Consider the following 27,172-nt stretch of genomic DNA (forward strand, 5'->3'; position numbering starts at 1 on the left):
CCTTTTTATTTCTTTACTTTTTACCTCTCTAAATTCTTTGGACGAAGGTCTTCCATTTTCTACATTCACCCTTGTTCTCTCAGGTAACTTAGTTTGTGAATCCAACAACATTAGTCTAAGATGTAGAAACGTTCACATCATGCATTCTTATATTAATAGCTTAAAGAGAACTAATAACAAACTACTCCTTGTCTCTGAATTCCCTGTTTACAAAACTCTTTACAACATCAGGAGCCATCTTTCTTTTCCGTTATAGAATGAACATAGCTGCATGTCAGCCACTGACATTTTATGTAAAATGCCAACAGGAAAGTACAGAGACTAAACAAGAACACAACATGAGTTAGCACAAATAGCAAATGAAACAAGAAATGTTTGTCATTTGTCTAGTCATCATGAGAAGCAAACTGTAGCGTCAGATTCAGATTTCTCTTCTTTATTTCATAGCACTTGACACTCTATATAGTAATGAAGAGAAGGAAGTTACTTTCTTGCTTTTAGAGTGATATGTACTTGTTCAGATATGATTCCTGTACATAGTGCATTTTTAGTTACTAGAGGTTGATAATGAACAATATAGCCGCTCAAAACCTAGACAGGTTAGCGTCGCATCTATTAATGTTTTGCGGAATTTATCATTACTTTTTTCATACTTTCAGACATTTAGTAAAGGAATTGTTTTAAGTTCTTAAATGGTTACAATTGCAAAATGCTTGTAAAAACACTCAAGGTTTAAAAAAAAAAAAATCTTTTCCATTCTCTTGTTAACATTTTTGTGCATAGGTTACTGGCTATTGTGCCGTCTCAGAGTGGCTGATTACTAGAGTTGAGCGAGGTTTGAGGTTCGCCAATTTCATGTTCGAGTGATTTTTGGGGGTGTTCGAGATCAAACTCGAACGCAAGCTTTTTGCTAAAAACGGGACAGTTCGAGTTACGTTCGAGAACGGTTCGATCACCAAAAAGCCTAGCTAGTTACTAGCTGGCTTTTCACTGTAATACTGTGAGTCACTGTGATTCACGCTATTATCAAATTTCAGCATATAGTGTGCGGGGTGATGCAGTTTAGATCTGTGGTGCACTGCTGAGAGGATGCCGATCGCCAATTTTTTAATTTTTTTTTCCTAAGCGCGCGTGCGGTGGGGCGGGCCAGGATGTCGGCCAATCACAGACACACACACACAGCTAAGTACATTTTTGCCAGACAAGGGCATGTGTCATAGGCTGTGAATGTCACATGTCCTTGCCTTATAAAATACGCCCATTTCCCCTATCGCCGCCATTATCTCCTTTGTGCATGTGAGTGACAGTCACCGCTAACGCTGCTGCCGCCAATCCTGCTGTGTGCGTTATAGACATAGTGCAAGCTACACAGCGCTCTAGGGATTAGAGACTGATGGTTATTTCAGCCCTTTTCAGGGCTGTTTTCCAGGCGTTCATAGCCATAGCTGTTAGGCAGGTCCGTGCAAATGCTGTGTACAGCTTTAGATAACAGCGTCTGTGTACCTCAGCTCAGGGATTTCCTTGCTGCATTTCATCATTAGGAGGGATAGAAAGTGAGGCTTCTTTTCCTGCCCTGGTACCCACAGAACCCGGGCACTGTACCCACCTGCCCACTTTTGCCATGCAATTTTATTTGCCCAAAGAGCTGACACTTTTGCTGCCATCCTAAAGGTGTCTGGAATACTAAGTTACTGTTCCTTTCCTGTCCACTGACCCACAGAACCCGGGCACTGTACCCACCTGCCCACTTTTGCCACGCAATTATATTTGCCCAAAGAGCTGACACTTTTTCTGCCATCCTAAAAGTGTCTGGAATAGTAACTTACTTTTCCTTTCCAGTCCTAGTACCCACAGAACCCGGGCACTGTACCCACCTGCACACTTTTGCCACGCAATTTTATTTGCCCAAAGAGCTGACACTTTTTCTGCCATCCTAAAAGTGTCTGGAATAGTAGCTTAGTTTTCATTTCCTGCCCTGGTACCCACAGAACCCAGGCACTGTACCCACCTGCCCACTTCTGCTACGCAATTTTATTTGCCCAAAGAGCTGACATTTTTGCTGCCATCCTAAAAGTGTCTGGAATACTAAGTTACTGTTTCTCTCCTGTCCACTGACCCACAGAACCCGGGCACTGTACACACCTGTCCATTTTTGATACACAATTCTAATTGCAAACTGTGCTGCCACTGTTAGGGGCATACAAAAATTGTCTATAACTGAATAGGATAACTGAAGTGAGCACTAATATATATATATATATATGAGTGCAAGCCAAAAATACATACTATATATAAGAATAAGGCTGCACATCAAACTTAGATAATGGTATAATGCCTCAAGCATATGGAAAAATATTGGAATATACAATGAAAAATGCTACTTGCTAATTTGAACATGTGAATAATGAATTGCATACCTGCCATGAATATTAGGAAAAAGGAGATATTTAGCAATCGCATTGATCAATGTAACTGAGCCCCAAGGCCTCGTCAAGGCATATCTCTATATTGGGGTCCCTAGCTCTGTGACCCTAACTGTGTGTCATCTCATTGCAATTAAAAACTGCTATGGGTGGAGAGGGGTAACTAAGGACTTTCTTATATAGGAGATGGAAAAAACATGGCCGAAAGGGGCGGAGCTGTGTTCACATTCAGAAAAAAACTACATATAACTGAATAGGATAACTGAAGTGAGCACTAATATATATATATATATATATATGAGTGCAAGCCAAAAATACATACTATATATAAGAATAAGGCTGCACATCAAACTTAGATAATGGTATAATGCCTCAAGCATATGGAAAAATATTGGAATATACAATGAAAAATGCTACTTGCTAATTTGAACATGTGAATAATGAATTGCATACCTGCCATGAATATTAGGAAAAAGGAGATATTTAGCTAAATATCTCCTTTTTCCTAATATTCATGGCAGGTATGCAATTCATTATTCACATGTTCAAATTAGCAAGTAGCATTTTTCATTGTATATTCCAATATTTTTCCATATGCTTGAGGCATTATACCATTATCTAAGTTTGATGTGCAGCCTTATTCTTATATATACAAAAATTGTCTGTGATAGTCAGTGTTGGTTGTTCAGCTGTCTATAAAGCTAGACCACCTCTGCATTGTACACACCTGTCCATTTTTGATACGCAATTCTAATTGCAAACTGTGCTGCCACTGTTAGGGGCATACAAAAATTGTCTCTGATAGTCAGTGTTGGTTGTTCAGCTGTCTATAAAGCTAGACCACCTCTGCATTGTACACACCTGTCGATTTTTGATACGCAATTGTAATTGCAAACTGTGCTGCCACTGTTAGGGGCATACAAAAATTGTCTCTGATAGTCAGTGTTGGTTCTTCAGCTGTCAATAAAGCTAGACCACCTCTGCAATCTACACCAACTCTCAATTTTTGTATCCACATTTTAAGTGGCCAATCTTTTTGCTAACAAAATGAGTGGCAAAAGGACAGATGCTGGTGGAAAGGGGAACAGGTCTGTTGGAAAAGGAAAAAAAGTTTGTGTCCGTGGGGAAGGTGGGAAAGCTACATTAACATCTCCTGAAGATAAGCCATCTTCCAGCAAAAGTAAGATGTCTACTACTTTCCGTGGACAATCCGATGTGCTCCCTTTTTTACGGACCCGAACAACTGTAACAAAGGTAGATGATGCACAAAAAAAGAACATGCTTGAATGGATCTCAAATGCTCCAACAAGTGCCCTCTCCTCCACCTCAACTTCAACATCCAAAAAACAACAGTCCTCTGAGTTGTCATCCTAATCACACTTGCTTTCTCCCAGCTTTCAAGTCTCCACCCGCCCTGCAGAGTATGGTGTAATAGAGATGGCTGAGTCTGCAGAGCTGTTCAGTCACACTATAGCCTGGGAATCAGAGGTATGCTCCCAAGCTACAGTGAGTACAGACCAGGAAATGGTCTGCAGTGATGCCCAGAAGCTTAGTGACTCAGATTCTGGCCCTGATGACCAAATTTTTGAGCATAATGTACACCCTCATTGCCAAACTGTAACACCTGTTGGTGGAGACAATGAGGAACATACTGATGACGATGAGACGCAGATACCTGATTGGAATGACAACTTAAATATTCAGTCAGGTCAGGACGAGTTTAGCTCTGAGGGCGAGGGGAGTGCAAACACAACTCTTGATGATAAAGTTCTAGATCCCACTTACTGTCAACCCACAGTCATGCACTCGAGGAGGTCACCAGAGGCGGTGGAGGAGGATGCAACTGACAACGAAGTTACCTTGCGCCTTCCTGGACAGAGTCGGAGTACTGGAAGCACGTCTACAACTGCATCCTCAGCCACAACTCTGCCTCTAAGCACAAATCGGAGTGGCTCCGCAGGTCGCATGTCCTCTAAGCCTTGACTAGCCTGGTCCTTTTTGGACCTTGCAAAGGATCTCCCAAATTATGTGATCTGTAAAATTTGTCGGCAATCTATAAATAAAGGCCAAAAACTCACCAGTTTGACAACTTCTTCCATGAATTGTCACATGAATAACAAGCATAAGTCCCAATGGGAAGCTCACCGTGCTGCAATGCAGCCTAGCGGAGCGGGCCAAACACCGTCTGCCCCATCAAGTTCCTCCGCGCGCTCTTCATCTTGTATGACTGTGGGGACAGCTGTCACACCTGTTTTTCCATGCAGACCTTCCACCACTTTAACCGCAACAGGCAGTTTGCTTGGTAGGTCGTCAGTTGGTTTGGAAGGGGAAAAAAGTGCTGGTGTAGAGCTCTCTCAGACATCGAGAGCACCAACTTTAGATGAAGGCAACATCATGTCTCCGACTGCACTTTCCTCACAGACCTACAGTTTTCCAGAAACACCCTACTCACACAGCAGCCAGATCTCTGTCCCTCAGATGTGGACAAATAAAAGGCCATTTCCTCCGAGCCATGAAAAGCTAAGAGGTTGAGTTTATCCCTCTGTAAGCTCTTGGCTACTGAAATGCTGCCTTTCCGCCTGGTGGACACAGAGGATTTTCGAGACCTTATGTCCATCGCAGTGCCCCAGTACCAGATGCCCACTCGCCACTACTTCTCCAAGAAAGGTGTGCCTGCGCTACCGCTTCCTTGAGAAACTCTGTGTGTGACTGGGTGCATTTCACCACCGATACTTGGCCAGTAAGCATGGACATGGGCGTTACATGTCATTGACTGGGCACTGGGTAACTATGGTGATAGATGGAGAAGGGTCTGCTGAACAAGTCCATCCCCAAGACTTGTGCGTCAATCCTCTGTATGTCAAAGTTCCTCCACTGCTTCTGCCTCCTCAACCTCATCTGGGTCCTGTACCTCCACCCCAAGCCTGCCTGGTCAGGCCACCCGCGTTGTAACTGTGCTCAAGGAATCCCGCACACCTCCTTACTATGCTGGCAGCAGAGCTCAACGGCATCAGGCAGTCTTTACCTTGAAATGTCTTGAAAATAAGAGTCACACAGCAGAGGAGTTGTGGTCAGCTCTTGCGAGCGAGTTTCATAAATGGTTGTCTCCACTCAACCTGCAGCCAGGGAAAGCCGTGTGCGACAATGCTACAAACCTGGGTACGGCCCTTCGCCGGGGCAAGGTGACACACGTGCCTTGTATGGCTCACGTGTTGAACCTTGTTGTCCAGCAATTTTTAACCCACTATCCCGGCCTAGATGGGCTTCTGCACAGGGAACGGTCACTCTCTGCTCACTTCAGCCGCAGCTGACTGACTTGCATTGCTCCAGAAGTCTTTCGGCCTGCCAGTTCATCGCCTGAAATGTGATGTGCCGACACGCTGGAATTCGACTCTCCACATGTTGCAGCGACTGTGGCAGCACCGCCGAGCCCTGGTGCAATATGTTATGACGTATAGCCTGGGCCAACGAGATGCAGAAGTTGGGCAGATCATGCTGCTGGAGTGGTCTCAGATCAAGGACCTATGCACCCTTCTGCACAGTTTCGACATGGCAACAAATATGTTTAGCGCTGACATTACCATTATCAGCATGACAATTCCAGTCATTTACATGCTGGAGCACATGCTAAACACTATTCGGAGTCAGGGAGTGGGACAAGAGGAAGGGGAGAAAGTACAGGAGGATTCAAATGCACAAAGGATACCAACATCTACAAGGTCCAGACGTTCATCATCACCAAGGCGGCAGGCATGGGAAGGTAGGGGAGAGGGATTAACAAGGGCGCATGGTAGCAGCCAAAATGTTGAGGAAGGTGCAGGAGACCATGAAGAAATGGAGGATGAACTCTCAATGAACATGGAAGACTCAGCAGATGAGGGAGACCTTGGTCAAATTTCGGTTGAACGAGGTTGGGGGGAGATGTCAGCGGAAGAAAGCACGGTTATCACCTCTACGCCACAAACACAGCGAGGACTTGGTCCGCATGGATGCGCAAGACACATGAGCGCCTTCTTGCTGCACTACCTCCAACATAACCCTCGGATTGTCAAAATTAGAAGTGATGATGACTACTGGGTTGCCACACTATTAGATCCCTGGTACAAGTCCAAATTTGGTGAAATAATTCCAACCATAGAAAGGGATGCACGTATGCAGGAGTATCAGCAGAAGCTGTTACTCATTCTTAGCTCGGCTTTTCCATTTAACGCCAGTAGTGCACGGAGTGAATCTCCCAGTTGTCTCTTGCCAAGCATGGGACTGTCTCGTCATTATCAGTCAAACCGTACCGGCAACACCGTATCTGGTGCTGGTACCAGCAATTTGATGGAATCGTTTCATAATTTTTAGACCATCCAATGAAAGGCCACAGGAGACAAGAAGTCTTGCTCATTTTGGGCTTCAAATCTTGAAAAATGGCCTGAGCTCGCCACTTACGCCTTGGAGATCTTGTCATGTCCCGCAGCCAACGTTGTCTCTGAACGTGTCTTAAGTGCTGCTGGGTGTGTGCTGACAGATAAGCGCACGCCTCTGTCCAGTGACAATGGGGGCAGGCTAACGTTCATCATGATGAACAAGTCATGGATCCGCAAGGACTTTACTAACTCTGTGTCATCCTGGGGAGAGTAAAGGCTGGGGTATTTTTGAATGTGCTTGATGCAACTCAACCTGTCCAGGTTGCAACTGGGGCACAAGTGCTGCCACTGAAGTGGTGTCTGTGGGGCCCAATTTTTGGAAAAAAGGGAGACTCTGCTTGGAGTCCGCTTGCTGTGTTTTACATGATTTTAGAAGGGCATGCCATGCCTATATCTGTGCCTCGTCCTCTTTTTCCTCGTCCAGATGTTTTGTTTTCACAGGAGTATTTGTCCTTGTCACTTTCCCATGTGTTTGTGTTGTCTTGGGAGTTGTTTGTCACCTTTTGGACACCTTTGAAGGTGTTTTCTATGTGTTTTTATGTGTTTCTGATTGCCTCCCATTGGTTTCAATGGGGTTCGAGAGGTTCGTCGAACGCAGCCTCCGTTCGACGAACCGAACCGAACTCGAGCCTCTAGATGGTGGCTCATCTCTACTGATTTCCTAGGCAAGGAGGATATGTTAAAGCATAGAGCCTTCTACAGCCCCTCTGAGGTTGGCCAGTTTCAGTTCCTCTGTGCTTCTCCCATGCTGTAGAGGTATGGCAGCCGATGCAAGCAGACAGGCAGGATACCCAGTTTGGACCAGCGTTACTAACATGTCTAAACTGTCAATCGTCAGGTCCACACTGCCCCCAACAACGACAATGACAGGAGGCTGAGGAGCAATACCCTCATGAACGTATAAGACTCTATTATTTCTTTAAAGTTTTATTGCATTTACATTAAAGTCAAAGCATAGTTACAAAACATGTTGGTTAAAAATATCCTACTATTTTGTGTTTACAGCTTCTATGCAGACTTTCGTGCCATGGTTGCAGACTTGGTCTGTCCTCAGAGCAGTACATGTAGTGCTGCTGTAATTACGAGGCGTATACGGGGCTCAAACTCACCTGTGGACCTCTACCCACCAGTCTTTACATGAAAGCTATGACGATTTATTAGAAAAACACTCTCTAATAACAAAAGAAGGGAAAACTTGGTTAACAACATGGTTCACATCATTTCACAGAAATATAAAGACACAGACCCAAATTAGCATTATTTCCCACCTTCCTATGGATTAACAGATAAGAACAAGTTATTTTTCCTTTGTTATATGGCATGCCATACTTTGGGGGAAATCTTGTATAAACCAAGACACTTGTTTTTAACTGCCATAAGGATAAAATCAAGTCCATACATAAGAAACAATAGGCAAGGTGTAACCATGGACAGTATATTTACAGACCTGTGTATGTGCGAATAGACTCAGTATAGTACTACGGGCAGTGAGCTGAACAGTGACAATGTACTGTACAAGCAACCCTCTACATTCACATTTTCATGGGTCCATTTATGTAATAAATAACTCATTAATCCAATAATAGTCACAGTCTTAAAATATCAAATCAATTCTTGTTTATAATATTTCATTTTCGGGGGCAAATGTAATCCTCATTTCAGAATGTTTATACCTCAGTTATAATTTACACGTCTTTTATTTTTGTTCATGAAATGAATTCGTTGAGTGTATGATGAAATGGCAATGTTTGCATTTTCCTTGGGTGATCTGACGTCACGTGAAATAACAGGTTTTATAGAGTAGCCTGTGTGGGAATATGCCCTGCTTGTAATTAAAATCTATTTTGTGGCATTTATATTGTTCCTTACAATATATTTATAACGCCTTATGTATTTCTGGAATAGAACCTAAAATAATGTTACACGTAGGTGGTCTTTTCTGGCTTTAGTATATGCTATATCATGGGCCATATGGTCACCAGTTATGGAGGATCTACATCTTCTTCAGTCTACAGTGCTAATAATTTGTCTTTTCTCCTGTACTGTATCATTTTGTAGTACAATTATTAACAAGCATAGCAAATCTAGAGCTATATTGTAGTAGTGAAAGTACGTCATGCACCAGGCAACCCCGATTGCAGGAAGAGCGGTGCAAACTTGTAAATCTATAACATAAAAGTGTTCTCAGTACTGATGCACTAATAGTAACTTGGGCCTAGAGAACTCCACCAAAGTTCATATAAAACTCAAAAACTTTCCGCATGAAAAAATCCCCACAACAAGAGTATATTGAGGCCAAATATATGTTTATTATGAAAGATAAAAATAACATCAAATTTATTCAAACAAAATGTATTATAAGCATAGTGCAATGAATAACTTTAAGAGGACACAACAGAGTGTACAAAACCATTTATAAGCGTGCATTAGCTACATATAATAATAATACCGTCATGCGGTGTGCTGCTCTGTACGCACAAGGTGTCATTGTGACTTTGGAATGTGTTCACACAGCAGAGTCTGACAAACCACCTGGTGTTTCTGGGTTGCTTAGTCAGAGCCCGGGGCGTCGACTAGTTTTGTGCTCGCTGAAGATTGGTTAATTCCTGCTTGTCTGTGAGTTGTGGCTGAGGTCACAGGTTATTGAAGACTTATCATAGCCACTTCCATCCTTTAAAAGATAGAGGATTCTGCTCCTCTATGCCGAATATAGCAAAAGCGATTACAGTCTTGGTGCATGCTGATTCAGCTCCTAGAGCATGGTTGTATGCTATCGTGTTGGTGTGTTGTGGAGATATCCTTTGTCATTGTGTCTTTCCTTTCTTTTACTTATTTCTTCCATTTGCACATATTCTCTTTACGTCAGTGATTGACTGCTGTGTGACTTTCAGTTGCTCCCTGTCTGTTTATTCATGTGACTTATCACTCCAGTCCTAGCACCCTCCTGGGGTGGTGGTGGGAAGGTATAAGATCACGGTTTCTCAGGAGTTAGGGTTACGCTGGGGGTCCAGACCTCGCCACCATGAGGCTTACCTCTGGGATGAGGGACAATAAGGGGCTCCCCCTTGGTTAAGTTCCAGCAGACTTAGATGTGGGCTGGTATTCTGCGTGCCCCTGTCACCCTAACGCACGTTTCACCCTTTTTCATCAGGAGGTGTAAATCTATGATTATCAGTATACAAATCCTGTTTTTAAATGTTAGGCCATTTAAAAATCCTTGCTATATTTTATTTATAACTTGTCTGATGCTACAGGTTGTAATTTTTTTTTCATATTTACTTGTATTTTTACCGCCATTTAATTTAGTCTTTTTATTTATATTTTTTCCTATTTTTTTAACCACTAGAGGAAAAGTGTTCAGGGCCCAAATTTGTCTCATTCATTGATTCATTCATTCATTCATGAAAGTGTTATTGAAGAATAAAAAAGTATATTTAAAGGAGCCTGTCATCAGATTTTTCACTATTAAACTAAAAGTGTCACCTTCTGCCGCTCCTGGGCTGCATGCTATGAAGGTGCACCTTGTTCCCTGACTCCCCTTCCAGACCCCAAAAATAACTATAAAACATGACCCTTACGACATAACTGCACAGGTGTGAGATTTGAAAATGCAACGAGGATGATGACGGAGGCGTCATCATGTCAATCAAGAAAGGAGGACGGCAAACAGTGGCAGGAGGAGAGACAGGAGCAGAAAATGAGCATACCCATCTGAGCCCCACAGGTAATTATCATACGCAAGGGTCATGTTTTATAAATTTATTTTTGGGGTCTGGAAGAGGAGTCAGGGCCAAGGTGCACCTTCATAGAATGTAGCCCAGGAACTGCAGAAGGGGATACTTTTAGTTTCATAGTGAAAAATCTGGTGACAGGTTCCCTTTAAATCACAGTTTTTATATCTTTTGTGGGGAACAGAAATCTAATTTTGTATATGTTGTAATGAAAAATAGAATAACATTTCTAATTATTTATTATGCAGTTATAATTGGGACTCACAATCTAAAGTCCCTATCATTATGTTTTTTGGCATTTTTTTTAGGAAACCAGAGTATTCTCTTACAAACACATACAAGCTTCTTGCAGTAGTTGTCCTTGGTGGGATTTGAACCCAGGACTCCAGCGCTACAAAGCAACAGTTCTAACCACTGAGCCATCGTGCTGCTCACCATTCTAATTGTTTTGAATGGCAGCTATTTAAAATGTAACATCATTTATTCATTAGTTTGATAGACCTTTATTGTGAATGTGCTCCAGTAGGGGTATGGTCACTTACTGCCATTGCTGCAATCCCATCCTCCACAATTCTCATCTCCATTGAGCCAGTGCAGGCAAGCCACAAAGGTAAGTTGATGAAAAGATGATCCCAGACCCTGTGTTCTAGATATCACTTTTCGTCTCAGCTCTTGGCTCCCCACTAGTAATAACTTTTGAGATATATTTGTGCTTTAAAAGTGTATCTGTAAAGCAGACAGCTGGGAAGGTCCATAGTTATGGCTATGTATTTATTATCTATGTATCTATCTATCCATCTATCTTTCTGTCTATCTATCTATCTAACGTTGCACATCTTTAACACAGAAAAAAACATTCAGTGTCATGAGTTGTTTTCTGATACATGTCACACGGATGTCATACGGATAGCACACAGATGACACACACGTACACATACATAGCCACACGGATTGACCAAACAGACCGTGCAACATGTTCGGTTTTTTAAACTGATATGTGAAGGAAACCTAAGATGGAGGTGTTTTTCATTGTAAAGTCGAGAAAGAAGCAATATTGTCTGATAAGATATATTACAAAGTTTCTTACATTTGCTTATATTATTGATTTTTGCAAAGTTTGTTGAAGTGACAGTGACTATATAAATAAAGATGGTGATTCTGACAGGATACTGGCTGCCACTAATATTTTATGTCTCACTTTGGCCATTGCCAGAGACTGCTCATGATTCTGGTGTGATGCTGGCTGCAACTGACTTTTCATGTCTTACTTTGGCCAGTGCCAGAGACTGCTCATGATTCTGGTGGGATACTGGCTGCAACTGACTTTTCATGTCTTACTTTGGCCAGTGCCAGAGACTGCTCATCAATGATTCTGGTGTGATGCTGGCTGCCACTAATTTTTCATGTCTCACATTGGCTAGTGCTAGAGACTGCTCACCAATGATTCTGGCGTGATGCTGGCTGCCACTTACTTTTCATGTCTCACTTTAGCCAGTGCTAGAGACTGCTCACCAATGATTCTGGTGTGATGCTGGCTGCCACTGACTTTTCATGTCTCACTTTAGCCAGTGCTAGAGACTGCTCATCAATGATTCTGGTGTGATGCTGGCTGCCACTAATTTTTCATGTCTCACATTGGCTAGTGCTAGAGACTGCTCACCAATGATTCTGGCGTGATGCTGGCTGCCACTTACTTTTCATGTCTCACTTTAGCCAGTGCTAGAGACTGCTCACCAATGATTCTGGTGTGATGCTGGCTGCCACTGACTTTTCATGTCTCACTTTAGCCAGTGCTAGAGACTGCTCATCAATGATTCTGGTGTGATGCTGGCTGCCACTAATTTTTCATGTCTCACATTGGCTAGTGCTAGAGACTGCTCACCAATGATTCTGGCGTGATGCTGGCTGCCACTTACTTTTCATGTCTCACTTTAGCCAGTGCTAGAGACTGCTCACCAATGATTCTGGTGGGATGCTGGCTGCCACTGACTTTTCATGTCTCACTTTGGCTAGTGCCAGAGACTGCTCATCAATGATTCTGGCGTGATGCTGGCTGCCACTGATTTTTCATGTTTCACTTTGGCTAGTGCTAGAGACTGCTCACCAATGATTCTGGTGTGATGCTGGCTGCCACTGATTTTTCATGTCTCACATTGGCTAGTGCTAGAGACTGCTCACCAATGATTCTGGTGGGATGCTGGCTGCCACTTACTTTTCATGTCTCACTTTAGCCAGTGCTAGAGACTGCTCACCAATGATTCTGGTGTGATGCTGGCTGCCACTGACTTTTCATGTCTCACTTTGGCTAGTGCCAGAGACTGCTCATCAATGATTCTGGCGTGATGCTGGCTGCCACTGACTTTTCATGTCTCACTTTGGCTAGTGCCAGAGACTGCTCATCAATGATTCTGGCGTGATGCTGGCTGCCACTGATTTTTCATGTTTCACTTTGGCCAGTGCCAGAGACTGCTCACCAATGATTCTGGTGGGATGCTGGCTGCCACTGACTTTTCATGTCTCACTTTGGCCAGTGCCAGAGACTGCTCACCGATGATTCTGGCGTGATGCTGGCTGCCACTGACTTTTCATGTCTCACTTTGGCCAGTGCCAGAGACTGCTCACCAATGATTCTGGCGTGATGCTGGCTGCCACTGACTTTTCATGTCTCACTTTGGCCAGTGCCAGAGACTGCTCACCAATGATTCTGGTGGGATGCTGGCTGCCACTGACTTTTCATGTCTCACTTTGGCCAGTGCCAGAGACTGCTCACCAATGATTCTAGTGGGATGCTGGCTGCCACTGACTTTTCATGTCTCACTTTGGCCAATGCCAGAGACTGCTCACCAATGATTCTGGCGTGATGCTGGCTGCCACTGATTTTTCATGTCTCACTTTGGCCAATGCCAGAGACTGCTCGCTGGTGAAAGTACTAGTCTGATAAAGGAGGAGAAAATTGATCTTGAGAAAGAGGAGAAGATTAAAAACATATGGATGTTGCTGAGGTCATCCTGTTGCTTGACAAGGGGAAGCCAGCACATAAGGCCTGGGCTTAGAAGAAGAACAGCGGTTTGGCTATGTTCCTGTGAGGTACAAGCATCCCCTTACTGTGGGAGTATGGGCCAGGAGCTGCAGTGGAGTGTAGAGACCAGGAGCTGCTGAAAGAGTTCCTCAGTTTTAGTTTATCAAGAGAGCTTCCAAATCAGCTGCATACTAGAGAGGTAAAACTAAGGATACTGTGGAGAAGCCCGAAGATATGAAGTTCCCAGTGTTCAAAGGATACCCTCAGAAAGATTTTGTTACCTAAAAGGAGGTGACCCACATTAGGATGACTAGTTCCCACATACAGCCAGAGAACTGACTTATAATCTAGAGTTGTGATAAACTAATGACATAGAGGTTAATGAAGTCCTGTGGAAGGCTTAGCTTGTGCGGAGCCACTGTCTGGAATTTAATATCACTAAGAGCACATGGACATAGGTAGAGTAAGGAGTCCTTCTTATAATAGGAGTCTATGGTGGCTTGGATACAAAACCTCACCATCTGATGTTGATCATCAGACCTTAAAGAAATGTTGAGAAATGAAAGTGAATTATTTCTAGAGAAATTCAAGGACATAGCAAGTGACCGGTAATATTGTAGAAGCATAAATCAGCACTGAATAGGTCATTGTTAAAAAAAGTTACTAGAGAATCTAGTAGAGACTCTTGCTGATAATGGATTTTTTAAGAAATTTGCCTCCTCTTGAGAACCAATGCACTTCAGAGTAAGCAGAAACCATGAAGCTTATGTTCCCCAAGTGTTGTAAATTGTTATTATGTGGAAGTGTATTTATCTGTTTTGTTTTGCCACAACTTTTTAGTAAAATTGCTATATTACAGCTTTTTCCAGTTTTATCCTTTAGTCCAGTGATGGCTAACCTATGACACACGTTGGCCATTTTTGCTGATATGCGCGGTAGGGGCCAGCAGCCGCATCCCGATGTATAAGACAAGCAGTGATTTAACTAGTTCTGCATATGCAGCCTCCAAAATGACCAGCCAGGGGAACCACACATGCTGTTATAGTTAAATCACCGGCGGCCGCAACTTGTCTTATAGATCGGGATACGGCTGCCAGTGATTTGTGTTCTGTACCTTTAATCAGGATCCTAAGTGAGGCGTGCTTACATACCCATACCATGCAGTATGTAACACTCCTCTTTCTAACCCAGGGGTGTCAAACATGTGGGCCCTAAAGCATCTTCTTGCGGCCCGCAGTCCCCTGACGATCGTGGCCCTATGCGCTCTACTGCAGATGATTTCCACGGCTGCACACAGGAACTCTCTGCAGAACCTTGCTGAAGGCAGCCACCAGCCAATCAGAGGCCAGCCGGGGACATCATTGTACAAAGTCCTCTGCGCAGCAGCGGAAATCATCTGAAGTAAAGCACAGATGGCTGCGACCGCTGGCATAGGGACGCAATCATCAGGGGGCTGTGAGCCGCAAGAAGCAGGAAATTAGGACACCAAGGGAACGGAGTACAGGTGAGAAGAATCTTTTTCTTCATTTTCTTTTTTTTTTGTGTATATGTGAAAACAGCATAATGTGGCATAAATAGGGGAAATTACTACAGGATGGGGCATTGCTGAAAGAAGGGAACAAGGATGGGAACAAGAATGGACACATTACGACAAGGGTGACAAGATGGGCACACTACTACAGAGGACAAGGATGAGCACATTGTTACAGGAGACAAGATGGGCATATTACTACAAAGGACAAGGATGAGCACATTGCTACAGTCGACAAGAAGGGCAGATTACTACAAGGGTGACAAGATGGGCACACTACTACAGAGGACAAGGATGAGCACATTGCTGCAGAGAACAAGATGAGCACATTACTACAGAGGACAAGATGGGCACAATAGTACAGAGGACAGGATGGGCACATTACTACAAGGGTGACAAGATGGGCACATTACTGCAAGGGTGACAAGATGGGCACATTACTGCAGGGGACATGGATGGGCGCATTACTACAATGGACATGGATGGCACATTACTACAGAGGACATGGATTGGGTGCATTACCACAGGGGACATGGATGTGCACATTAGTACTGGGGACATGGATGGGCATAATGATTATTTCCTCTCCCCCTTCCCCCCAGCAGTCATTATCTCCTCTCCCCCTCCCCTCCAGCAGTCATTATCAGACAGCTTTTTGTTATTAGAGCTACACAGATCACAAAATTATAACCACCCGAGTTATGCTCGTTTTTTTTTTTTACAAATTTTGACTTACCGAGCTCAAAAGGTTAGCCATCACTGCTCTAGTCCTTGCTGGTCCATAGTTCTTACATAGTGATTACTTTACAACTGTTAACCCTAACAAGAGTTCAGCTTCCTTAGATATTTGATCACAATGGTTATTAATGTTTATGCGTCTTTTATGAAACAAATATGGGACATATTTGACAGTATAATTAAAGTTATCTTGGTTACACTGACTATAGACAGAAGGCTACATCAGCAAACAGCATTGTGGATATAAGTGAACTTGGTCTAGTACAAAATATTAATAAAATAAACTCTTAAGGCCGCTTTACACGCAGCGACATCGCTAGCGATGTCGATAGCGATAGCACCCACCCCCGTTGTTTGTGCGTCACGGGCAAATCGCTGCCGGTGGCGAACAATCTCGCAGGTACGCGTCACACAAACTTACGTTCCAAACGATGTCGCTGTGGCCAGCGAACAACCTCTTTTTTAAAGGGGCCATTCGTGCGGCGTCAGAGCGATGTCACACAGCAGGCCTCCAATAGAAGCGGAGGGGCGGAGAGCAGCCGCATGAACGTCACTCCCACCTCGTTGCCGGAGGATGCATGAACGCTGTTGTTTGTCGTTCCCGTGGTGTCACACGTAGCGATGTGTGCTGCTGCTTCTGGAACGACAAACAACCTGCGTCCCAAACGAGCAATGATATTTTGAAAATGAACGACGTGTCAACAATCAACGATTTGGTGAGTATTTTGGATTGTTAGCAGTCGCTTGTAAGTGTCACACGCAACGCCGTCGTTAACGAGGCCGTATGTGCGTCACAAATTCCTTGCCCCCAGCGATATCTCGTTAGCGATGTCATTGCGTGTAACGGGGCCTTTAGACTTTTGCATTTTACAGTAAGATAAAGGGTTTGCAAGACCTTTAACATACAGTGATATTTTTATTGTAATGTACCCTTAGTTTTAGGATTCCAGAGATATGAAAAGCTACAGTTTCAGTACATGCATGGAGTTTCTACAGTGCAAAGCATACATAATCTCGTTGTTTTCTTTCTCTCTTTTTTTTTTTTAATCAGGGCTGGGAAGAATCAGTGGATGCGGCATTATCTCATCTTTTAAGGACGTGTTTATCTAAGAGTTCTAAAGAGCAGGCATTAAACCTCAGCAGCCAGTTGAGCATTCCAAAAGATACATCCAAGCTGAAGAAACACATCACCTTGTTGTGTGATAGACTGGCCAAAGGCGGCAGATTGTCTTTAAGTGCTGATTCTGGATCTCAACACTCTATTCTCATGCCAGGTAAACTTTTTTGAGATAATGAAGAACCTTTTGTGAACATTACTGTCAAGGGATTGACTTCATGCTTTTTAATGAGATATTATTATACATAATGAGATATAAAGGGGTTGGCCAGAACTTAGACACTGATGACCTATTAATATCAGATCAGAGATGGAAACCTGACTGATGAGCTTTTTGTAACTCGCACACTGGCTGATGTACAGAGCTGTGCAGTTCCCACTCTGTACTGTTTACATAAAGCCAATGTGAGAGCTGCATACAGCTGATATATGTGGTTGCCTGGTGTTGGACCCTACAAATCTTCTGTTGCATCTCCTTAGGATTGATTATTAATATCTAAGCAATGTACAACCATTATAATAATACACTAAAAAAACAGCCTTTCTAAGTGCAGTATTTTTTTTACCTTCACAATTGAAACCCACATTAAAAAAGTTAATCTTTATTTGAGGTCCATTGAAAAATTAGGGATAAAATCACTTTTACCCATTTCAAACATGTAGTTCTTATTCATATCATATTTACCAAAAAGCTTTGTTCACATCTCATACTGGACTCATGTAATTCTTAATGCTCACTTTTATACTGCGTAAAAAGATGTTTTACAACTACATGACATGATACATAAAGAGATCACTTGAGTTAGGGTAATTTTTTAATGCATTTTAGGTTGCATTATCTTTTAAATTGTATTTGTCACGCAGTGACTACCGGGGTTCCGCCAGGTATACGTGAACCTCCGGTGAGTGCCGCAACACACAGGGTACACAATACAACAGTGGGTCCTGGCGCTGGGGAAAGGGGAGCAGGGTCACCTCCTAAACTCGCCTGAGGCTTATCCCTGCACTCCCTAACGTCCCTATATGGGTTCTTTCATCTCGTTGCCGATCATGTGCCTATCCCTCTCTTTCCCTTGACTCAGCTCTGTATAGTGCGCAGGGCAATAAGAACACTAGTTCCGCTCTATGTTAAAGACACAGAGAGGATAAGACAGACAAGTGTAAAATAAACATCAATCATACAATGCACTCCAAACAACAAGAGGTAATAATGACGAATGGATCAGAGGGTAAAGGCCCAGTCATACACAACGACTTACCAGCGATCCCGAAAACGATGCGACCTGATAGGGATCGCAGGTAAGTCGCTGGGAGGTTGCAGGTGAGATATCACACAGTTAGATCTTACCAGCGATGCAGGAACAATACAGGTTGCAGTAGCGACCTGTATAACGATCTCAGCAGTCACTGTGACCCTGTCACACAGTGTCAAACACAGCGGTGTCCTGCCCAGCAGGACATCGCCTTTGAAGAAAATGGCCTGGACCATTCTGCAATGACTAGAGATCTCACAGCAGGGGCCTGATCGCTGGTAGGTGTCACACATAACAAGATCGCTAACGGGATCGCTACTGCGTCATGGAAACCGTGACTCAGCTGCGATCTCGGTAGCGATCTCGTTATGTGTGACGGTACCTTAAGAAACAAAAAGGACAAAGGAAGGGAAAAACTCAACACAGCTTTCACACAGCAAATATTCTCTGAAAGTCTTCCTGGTCCACAGCTCACAGGTTCCCCCTAGAGGCAAGCAAAGCAGAAACTATCACTAGCAACTACCTGAGCTAGGAGGGAATTATTTATGGCAAAGCTAATTAGCTATAGATAAAAGCTGGCTATTGCTTTTATTCAAAGTTCAGAAGACCAAAAGATCTACTTAAGCCTAGGAGCGCTGTAAAAAGAAGAATCTGCACAGCCAGGAGTGTGGAAGGGAAGGAAGTGTGTATGAAGCCCTGCGCTGTGATCTCCAGACACAAGAAATAGGAGGGACCACTCTCCGTCTTAGTACCCTTGTGACAGTCTCTCCTTAGTAAATCTGCTACGAATAAACATAAGTTCAAATAGCATTAGCGTGTTTTTATTCTTATGGTGTGATCATTTTACTGCACTGGGACCAATGTTTTCTTCACTGCATCAAACTCTGTGATCTGGCCCCTCGAACAGCGTTTGGAACTTCCACCCTGACTGGCACCACAGCTGGCGCGCTGTACAAGTGGGAGTCATTCCATTGGAAATAATGGCATCATCAGTTTTCATTCAACATTTTAGTAAAACGTTGGATGGAAAATATTTTGTAAACTGGCTCCACGTGTACAGGGCCATACTTGTATGCTGATATATACTTGCTTAGTCTAGTTAGGAGTCTCTAAATAAAATATGGAATGTAAATAAACAATGAAGTTGGTTACGGATGGCCACATGCTATATCATCCTCCACATGGTCCCTTTATAGGTGTAAAACTGCAAAAAATAACTACTAGCCAGTAAAGTGACCTTAAACATTTCCCTTCTATTTCTGTTGGAGAAATTTTGAATATGAGAACTGATTTCATAGCCTCCTAACTATCTCAACAGCGTGTTCAATTTTTGGAATGTTTCCCGTACTCTTCTAATGCAAAGTGGAATATGAAAAGTCAAATGACTTGTAAATAATACCCTCCTTAATATGTTTGAGGAGTAATGACCGTGATGAGCGTAAACATCCTCCTGGGATAGTAAAACCCTTTTTCTGTGTTTGCTCACTAAAAGCTTATATTGGTGACCAAATATTCTGTTTATGTAGATGCTATTAAAAGCTACAATGAGAGCAACTTTTTTTATGTTGTTACATACAGTGGTTACGGAAAATATTCAGACCCCTTTAAACTTTTCACTCTTTGCTTCATTGCAGCCATTTGGTAAATTCAAAAAAGTTAATTTTTTTTCTCATAAATGTACATTCTGCACCCCGTGTTGATATAAAAACAGAAATGTAGAAATTTTTGCAAATTTATGAATCAAGAAAAACCGAAATATCACATGGTTATAAGTATTCAGACCCTTTGCTCAGACACTCATATTAAGTTACATGCTGTCGATTTCCTTGTGATCCTCCTTGAGATGTTTGTACTCCTTCATTGGAGTCAAGCTGTGTTTAAAGGGAACCTGTCACCACTATTTTTGGCTAAAGGGCTGCGGCCACCACCACCGGGCTCTTATATACAGCATTTTAACATGCTGTATATAAGAACCCAGGCCGGGGGTATAACATAAAAAACACTTTATAATACTTACTAACGGTCGCACGGTGGGCCTTATGGGCGTCTCCGTTGTCCGGTGCCGGCGCCGCCTCTTTTGGCCATTTTTGTACTCCTTCTTCTCTAGCCGCGGTGCATGACGGGTCGACCCGACGTCATACACACTCACCGCCATTCAGGTCCTGAGCATGGGCAGATCAAAGTATTGTAGTGCGCCTGCGCAGGATCGGCGAGTGTATATGACGTAGCCGCGTTATGCACCCTGGCTTCAGAAAGAGGATGAAGATGGCAGAAAGAGGTGGCACCGGAGAACGGAGACGCCCATAAGCCCTACCGCACGACCGTTAGGTAAGTATTATAAAGTGTTTTTTATGTTATACCCCCGGCCTGGGCTGTGATATACAGCATGTTAGAATGCTGTATATAAGAGACCGGTGGTGGTGGCCGCAGCTTATAGGCCAGAAAAGTGGTGACAGGTTCCCTTTAATTAAACTGATAGGACTTGATTTGTAAAGGCACGCTCCTGTCTATATAAGACCTCACAGCTCACAATGCATGTCAGACCAAATGAGAATCATGAGGTCAAAGGAACTGCCCAAGGAGCTCAGAGACAGAATTGTGGCGAGGGACAGATTTAGCCAAGGTTACAAAATCATTTCTGCAGTATTCAAGGTTCCTAACAGCACAGTGGCCTCCATAATCCTTAAATGGAAGAAGTTTTGGACCATCAGAACTCTTCCTAGACCTGGCCATACAGCCAAACTGAGCAATCGTGCGAGAAGAGCCTTGGTTAGAGAGGTAAAGAAGAACCCCAAGATCACTGTGGCTGAGTGCCAGAGATGCAGTTGGGAGATGGGAGAAAATTCCAGAAGTTAATTATCACTGCAGCCCTCCACCAGTTTTGCCTTTATGACAGAGTGGCCTGACTGTAGCCTCCCCTCAGTGCAAGACATATGAAAGTTTGCATAGAGTTTGCAAAAAAAACACATGAAGGACTCCCAGACTATGAGAAATAACAGAGAGCAAAAGAGAGGGGTGTTTGATACTGCGCCAAAGGATCACAGGAACAGATGTTTAGATTAATGCATCTTTATTTCATCCAGGTCTACGCGTTTCAGGAGCCACTGCCCCCTTCCTCAGGACCGTCAGGAGAGACAAAACATCATATCTCAGATTTGATGTTTTGTCTCTCCTGACGGTCCTGAGGAAGGGGGCAGTGGCTCCTGAAACGCATAGACCTGGATCAAATAAAGATGCATTAATCTAACCATCTGTTCCTGTGATCCTTTGGCGCAGTATCAAACACCCCTCTCTTTTGCTCTCTGTTATCTGCCAATTCGGGTGGCTGCAGCCTTGGATCAGATTCTACATGCGATTACAGTTGTTGTGACTCTCACAACGACATCTGGTGAGAAGTTTCACCCGCCACCCACCCCTTATATACTGGGGTAAGACCCTATATGCGCTTTTCTCTCCACAGATTTCTTGTCAGACTATGAGAAATAAGATTCTCTGCTCTGATGAGGCAAAGGTAGAACCTTTTGGTGATAATTCTAAATGGTATGTGTGGAGAAAACCAGCCACTGCTCATCACCTGCCCAATACAATCCCAACAGTGAAACATGGTGGTGGCAGCATCATGCCATGGGGGTGTTTTTCAGCTGCAGGGACAGACCAACTGATTGCAATTGAAGGAAAGATGAATGCGACCATGTAGAGAGATATCCTGGGAGAAACTTCTTCCAGAGTGCTCTGGACCTCAGGCTTGGCCGAAGGTTCACCTTCCAACAAGCCAATGACCCTAAGCACACAGCTAAAATAACAAAGGAGTGGCTTCAGAACAATTCTGTGACCATTCTTGAGTGGCCCAGACAGAGCCCTGACCTAAACCCAATTGAGCATCTCTGGGAGACCTGAAAATGGCTGTCCACCGACGTTCACCATCCATCCTGACAGAACTGGAGAGGATCTGCAAGGAAGAATGGCAGAGGATCCCCAAATCCAGGTGTAAAAAACTTGTTGCATCATTCCCAAGAAGACTCATGGCTGTACTAGCTCAAAAGGGTGATTCTACTCAATCCTGAGCAAAGGGTCTGAATACTTATGACCATGTGATATTTCAAATTTATTTGTTTAATAAATTTGCAAAAATGTATACCTTTCTGGGGTTTTTTTCTGTCAAGATGGGGTGCATAGTCTACATTAATGAGAAAAAAAGTGAACTTTTTTGAATTTACCAAATGGCTGCAAAGAAACGAAGAGTGAAAAATTTAAAGGGGTCTGAATACTTTCTGTACCCACTGTATGTATTGTTTTAATTTCAAATGTCTATTTGGAACAGCAAACAGTGTTATTTTTGTCATAATTAGGGGTGTAGTGGGTCCTGGAGATCTACACAAAATGTTATATATTTTGAATTCCAATTTCTAAAAGTTATTTTCTTCTTGGGGGGGGGGAACTGTTTTTAGGAAGCCATGAGTCATGTGTTTTTAGTAAAGCCATGAGCTAATGGCATAAGGACCATACAAATACAACATTAACCCCGTTCCACAAATGACATCAGCGTGTGTGGAGAGAGCTCAAGAGCTTAGCTTTCTACACACACAATACCGGCTATATTACATCGCTGACATCTGTCTGTAACAGCAGCGAGCGGAGCTGAGCTCTGATCACTGTTGTTAATCATTTAGATGTCACTCTAAAATACAATAGCTATGAGTGTTTGTGGTGCAGTGTCATCACCGCCCTCTAAGGATTCCCATGACAGCTGGGGACTTGCTGAAGGCCCTGTCATTTTTATATTAGCACTCCTATGAAGCTCAGCCTAAAGGGTGATTTACACGCTGCGACATCGCTAACGATATATCGTCGGGGGCACATCATTAGTAACGCACATCCGGCGCCATTAGCAACATCGCAGCGTGTGACACCAAGGAGCGACGATCAATGATCGCAAAAACGTCAAAAATCGTTGATCGTTGACACATCGCTCCTTTTCATAATATCGTTGGTGGTGCATGCCGCTGTTTTTCGTCGTTCCTGCGGCATCACACATCGCTATGTGTGACACCGCAGGAACGATGAACATCTCTTTACCTGCGTCCACCGGCAATGAGGCAGGAAGGAAATGGGCAGCATGTTCCGGCCGCTCATCTCCGCCCCTCCTCTGCTATTGGGCGGCTGCTTAGTGACACCGAAGTGACGTCGCTATGACGCCGAACGAACCTCCCCCTTGAAGGAGGGATTGTTCGGCGGTCACAGCGATGACGCTGAAAAAGGTATGTGTGTGTGATGCTGCCATAGTGATAATGTTCGCTACGGCAGCGATCACCACATGTCGCACGAACGACGGGGGCGGTTGCTATCGCGCATGACATCGCTGGTTATCGCTAGCGATGTCGCAGCGTGTAAAGCACCCTTTAGGTTATGTTTCATAAAAGATCTCCATTTTCACTACATACTGCAGTACAACTGTATTGCAGTATATAATATAAGCAATAAGACTATCACAGGATCATAACATCAAATGGAACTAAAAGTTAAGTAAAAAAAAATGTTGTATCACTGCAATAGTAGGAGTCAGGTCTATTAAAATATAAAATCGAAAAATAAAGTTTAACATATTTTTATCTGTTTTTACCAACACATTTTCTCAAAGGAAGGGGCATTCTCTCTATTTTTACATTTTTTATGTTATCTTCCCTATTGTTTAGTATGACTTCACCGAAATCTGTGGGTAATGCAAAGTTTTCATGTACTGTATTTGTAGTTTCTTATTACTGTTTATATTCAGAATAATTCAGTTTTAGAGTTGTAATCTGGATTTGCCACGTGTCCTAACATTCTGCTCTGGCATCAACAGGAGAAACAGTGGACCTTCAGGAAAAGGACACAGAAGCTGGAATCTAATCCCTACAGTGATGCTACTACCGTGGACTTCACAGTGGAGATCCCTGCCCCTGCTGTTTGCTAGATCTCAACTGTGAAGATTTACATGTGTTTTCCAGAGAAATGGTCTAGAAGTACCAATGTTGATTCGGGAAACTCTAAATTTGTTGTCAGTTTTTTTTAATGATTTTGTAAGCACTCCTTTTTACATAATACATGTTTACAATTCGATAATACAATCTCATCCATTTCTATCTATGAGATTGTTACTGAAAAAAATACCCTTTGGCTAGAAAATAATTACCAGCTTAAAGGGATATCTATGATTTGGAAAAACATGGCTACTTTCTTAAAGGGAGTCTATCACCAGGATTTTGTTGTCTAATCTAAGAGCAGCATAATGTAGAGACAGTGACCCTGAGTCCATGTGTCACTTACTGGGCTTCTTGCTGTACTTTTAATAAATTCACAGTTTGATCTGTAGGATATTCTCACTAGTTGACGTGTCAATCTGCTGCCATGTTGTCCTCTATATTCATGAGCGCTGTATAGCCCAACACCTACCACTGATTGGCAGTTTTCTGCTTAGACAACGTGTACACACAGCAGCCAATCAGTGGTGTGGACGTTGTTTTACAGAGCTCAGCATTCTGAGAACTGGTAGATCCACAACAGTTAAAACAGTACTTTTTATATCAAAGCTACAGCAAGCAGCTCAGTAAGTGAAACTTTGTTAGAGTAAACATTATGCTGCACTCAAGATGGGGTAAGAAAACCTTCTCCCTAAAATAACCCAAGCAAAAATAACCCGCCTGATATCTGTCTTCAGGTATAGTATGGTATTCCAGCTTGGCTCCATTGAAGTGAATTGTTCTGAGCTGTATACCACACACAACATCTATATACAATTGTGGCACTGTTTTTGGAAAAATTGGCCATGTTTTGTCAATCCTTGACCCTTAAAAGAAGGCATCCTGTTATCAGCTACTTATGATATTTTGAGTCCATTTCTAATTAGAATTTTTAGTTTTTTTCATTACTATTATGAATATACAAATTGCTAATAAATTGTGTTACCAATTTTCTAAATATAGACTGTATAGTTTACATGTTACTGTAAAGCCATAATGTGAGCACTTGAAACCTAAGAGAGCCGTTTACTGATAGTATAAGATTGTATTAGAGAGTTAATGCTGGGGATCCACTTTAAGGATCTACTACGTGTACGTTGCATATTTTCTGCATGTTATTTGCAGTTTTATAATGAATATCGTTTAATGGGAGCATTACTGAGATGATATTCCATTTGTAGCAGAATTAGACGCAGTGGTTATCTGACAGTACACGCTAGGATTGTGCTTACACTTTTGCATTAGGTAGTTGGTACAAATACATTACTTGCCATTTTCTTGCTTATGCAGAGCCATGACAAAAAGCAGAGTATATGCAAAGCATATGTGCGAGAAGTAGGTTGGGATAGACAGATCGCTGTGATTGCCATGTCATTTTTTTATTGCTCTTCAAATAATTTTTTACTATTATTTAATGTAGATGAAAATAATAAATCTTTGTTAAATGGCTTGTGTTACTGTTTAAATACTTTATGTGTCATATATTATTACATTTGCAGGAGATCACTGTAGATATTTCTAGGAGTATCACAAGGCAATGTTACAAGGGGGAGCTGTACAAAGACACTACATGTCCTTTCCTACAGAAGCAACCTGAACTGGCTAAAGTGTTAAAAAGGAGGTTCCTGAGCAGTTGCAGTACTCCTGTCATAGTTTGTGTCTTAGTTGCTTCAGAGCATCATGATACATGACTTCCATTTTATTTATTTTTCAAGTATGAGGCGTTATATACAAGTAGTGGTGGGCAAGAAACTTACCTTACTATGCAAAAGTAGGTTCTGTTCAAAGCCACGTATATATTTATACATTGTAGCGGGGTGGGGGTCCCCCAGGACGACAATGAGGCAGTGACCTAAAACAGTCTGATCCAAACAGTTTTATTGTCCTTGCTGTACAGGAAAAGTCATCCGGAACACAGCCGGGTTACTCACAGTCCATACGGTTCCCCGTCACACAGGCACGGCTTGCCGTAGGACACGGTCTTACTATACTCCGTTTTGCTATTCCCGGGGGTCCACAGACCTGTGTTATAGTTCCACACAGGCCTGAACTCTCTTCAGTTTCCTGCTCTGCAGCTTACACAACACTCTCTTCCCCACCCAGGCCTTTACAAAGAGCTTTTAAATGAGAACTGTGGACATGAGCCACCTGCATAACCCGGCCTGGAGGTTTCCGGATTGACCACTATGTAGGGCTCTAATATGTTTCTGTGCGCATTCTGGGAGATACGTGCCGTCCGTCACATATCAATGGCCCTGCTATCTCACATACCCCCCCCCTCCGTTCAAACCCGAGGGGATGAACGGACGCACCCAAACAGGCCGCCCGAGACAGGGCATCGGCATTGCCCTGGGATGAACCGGCCCGATGTTCTACCGTAAAACTGAAATTCTGAAGGGACAGGAACCAGCGGGTGATCCGGGCATTCCGTTCCTTCGCATTTCTCATCCAGATGAGGGGCGCGTGGTCCATTACCAACCGAAACTGTCACCCGAGCAAATAATAGCGCAGGGACTCCAAGGCCCATTTATTAGCCAAGCACTCCTTCTCCACTACGCTATAATTCTTTTCTGCCGGGGTAAGTTTCCGGCTCAAATAGGTAACTGGATGCTCAGTTCCGTTCACCTCTTGCGAGAGTACGGCACCCAGACCCACCTCGGAGGCATCTGTTTGTACCAGGAAGGTGTTACCGAAATCGGGGCTAATGAGGACCGGTTGACCACACAAGGCAGTCTTCATGGACTGAAACGCTTCCTCAGCCTGAGGGCTCCAGCGTACCATAGCCGCCTTTTTCCCCTTCAGCAGATCGGTCAAAGCTGCTGTTCTCCCGGCAAAGTCCGGTATAAACCGCCGGTAATACCCGACAATGCCGAGGAACGCTCTCACCTGTTTAGTGGACACTGGTCTGGGCCACTTTTGGATGGCCTCTATTTTATTTACTTGAGG

General features: G+C 43.2%; 1 protein-coding gene across 4 annotated transcripts in view; it reads left to right on the top strand.

Annotated features, from left to right (window-relative positions):
- Positions 1-25,673, top strand: part of BBS9 (Bardet-Biedl syndrome 9) — a 704,556-nt gene extending 678,883 nt beyond the window's left edge. For all 4 annotated transcript variants that reach the window (XM_075315101.1, XM_075315104.1, XM_075315105.1 and 1 more), the window contains 2 exons: positions 16,909-17,131; positions 24,070-25,673. In XM_075315101.1, coding sequence (XP_075171216.1) covers positions 16,909-17,131; positions 24,070-24,116 — 270 coding nt within the window. In that variant the 3' untranslated portion in view covers positions 24,117-25,673. The remainder of the gene's footprint in view (positions 1-16,908; positions 17,132-24,069) is intronic.
- The last annotated feature ends 1,499 nt before the right edge of the window (positions 25,674-27,172 follow it).

Source organism: Anomaloglossus baeobatrachus, chromosome 6 (genome assembly GCF_048569485.1).
Source record: "Anomaloglossus baeobatrachus isolate aAnoBae1 chromosome 6, aAnoBae1.hap1, whole genome shotgun sequence".
Lineage (NCBI taxonomy): Eukaryota > Metazoa > Chordata > Amphibia > Anura > Aromobatidae > Anomaloglossus > Anomaloglossus baeobatrachus.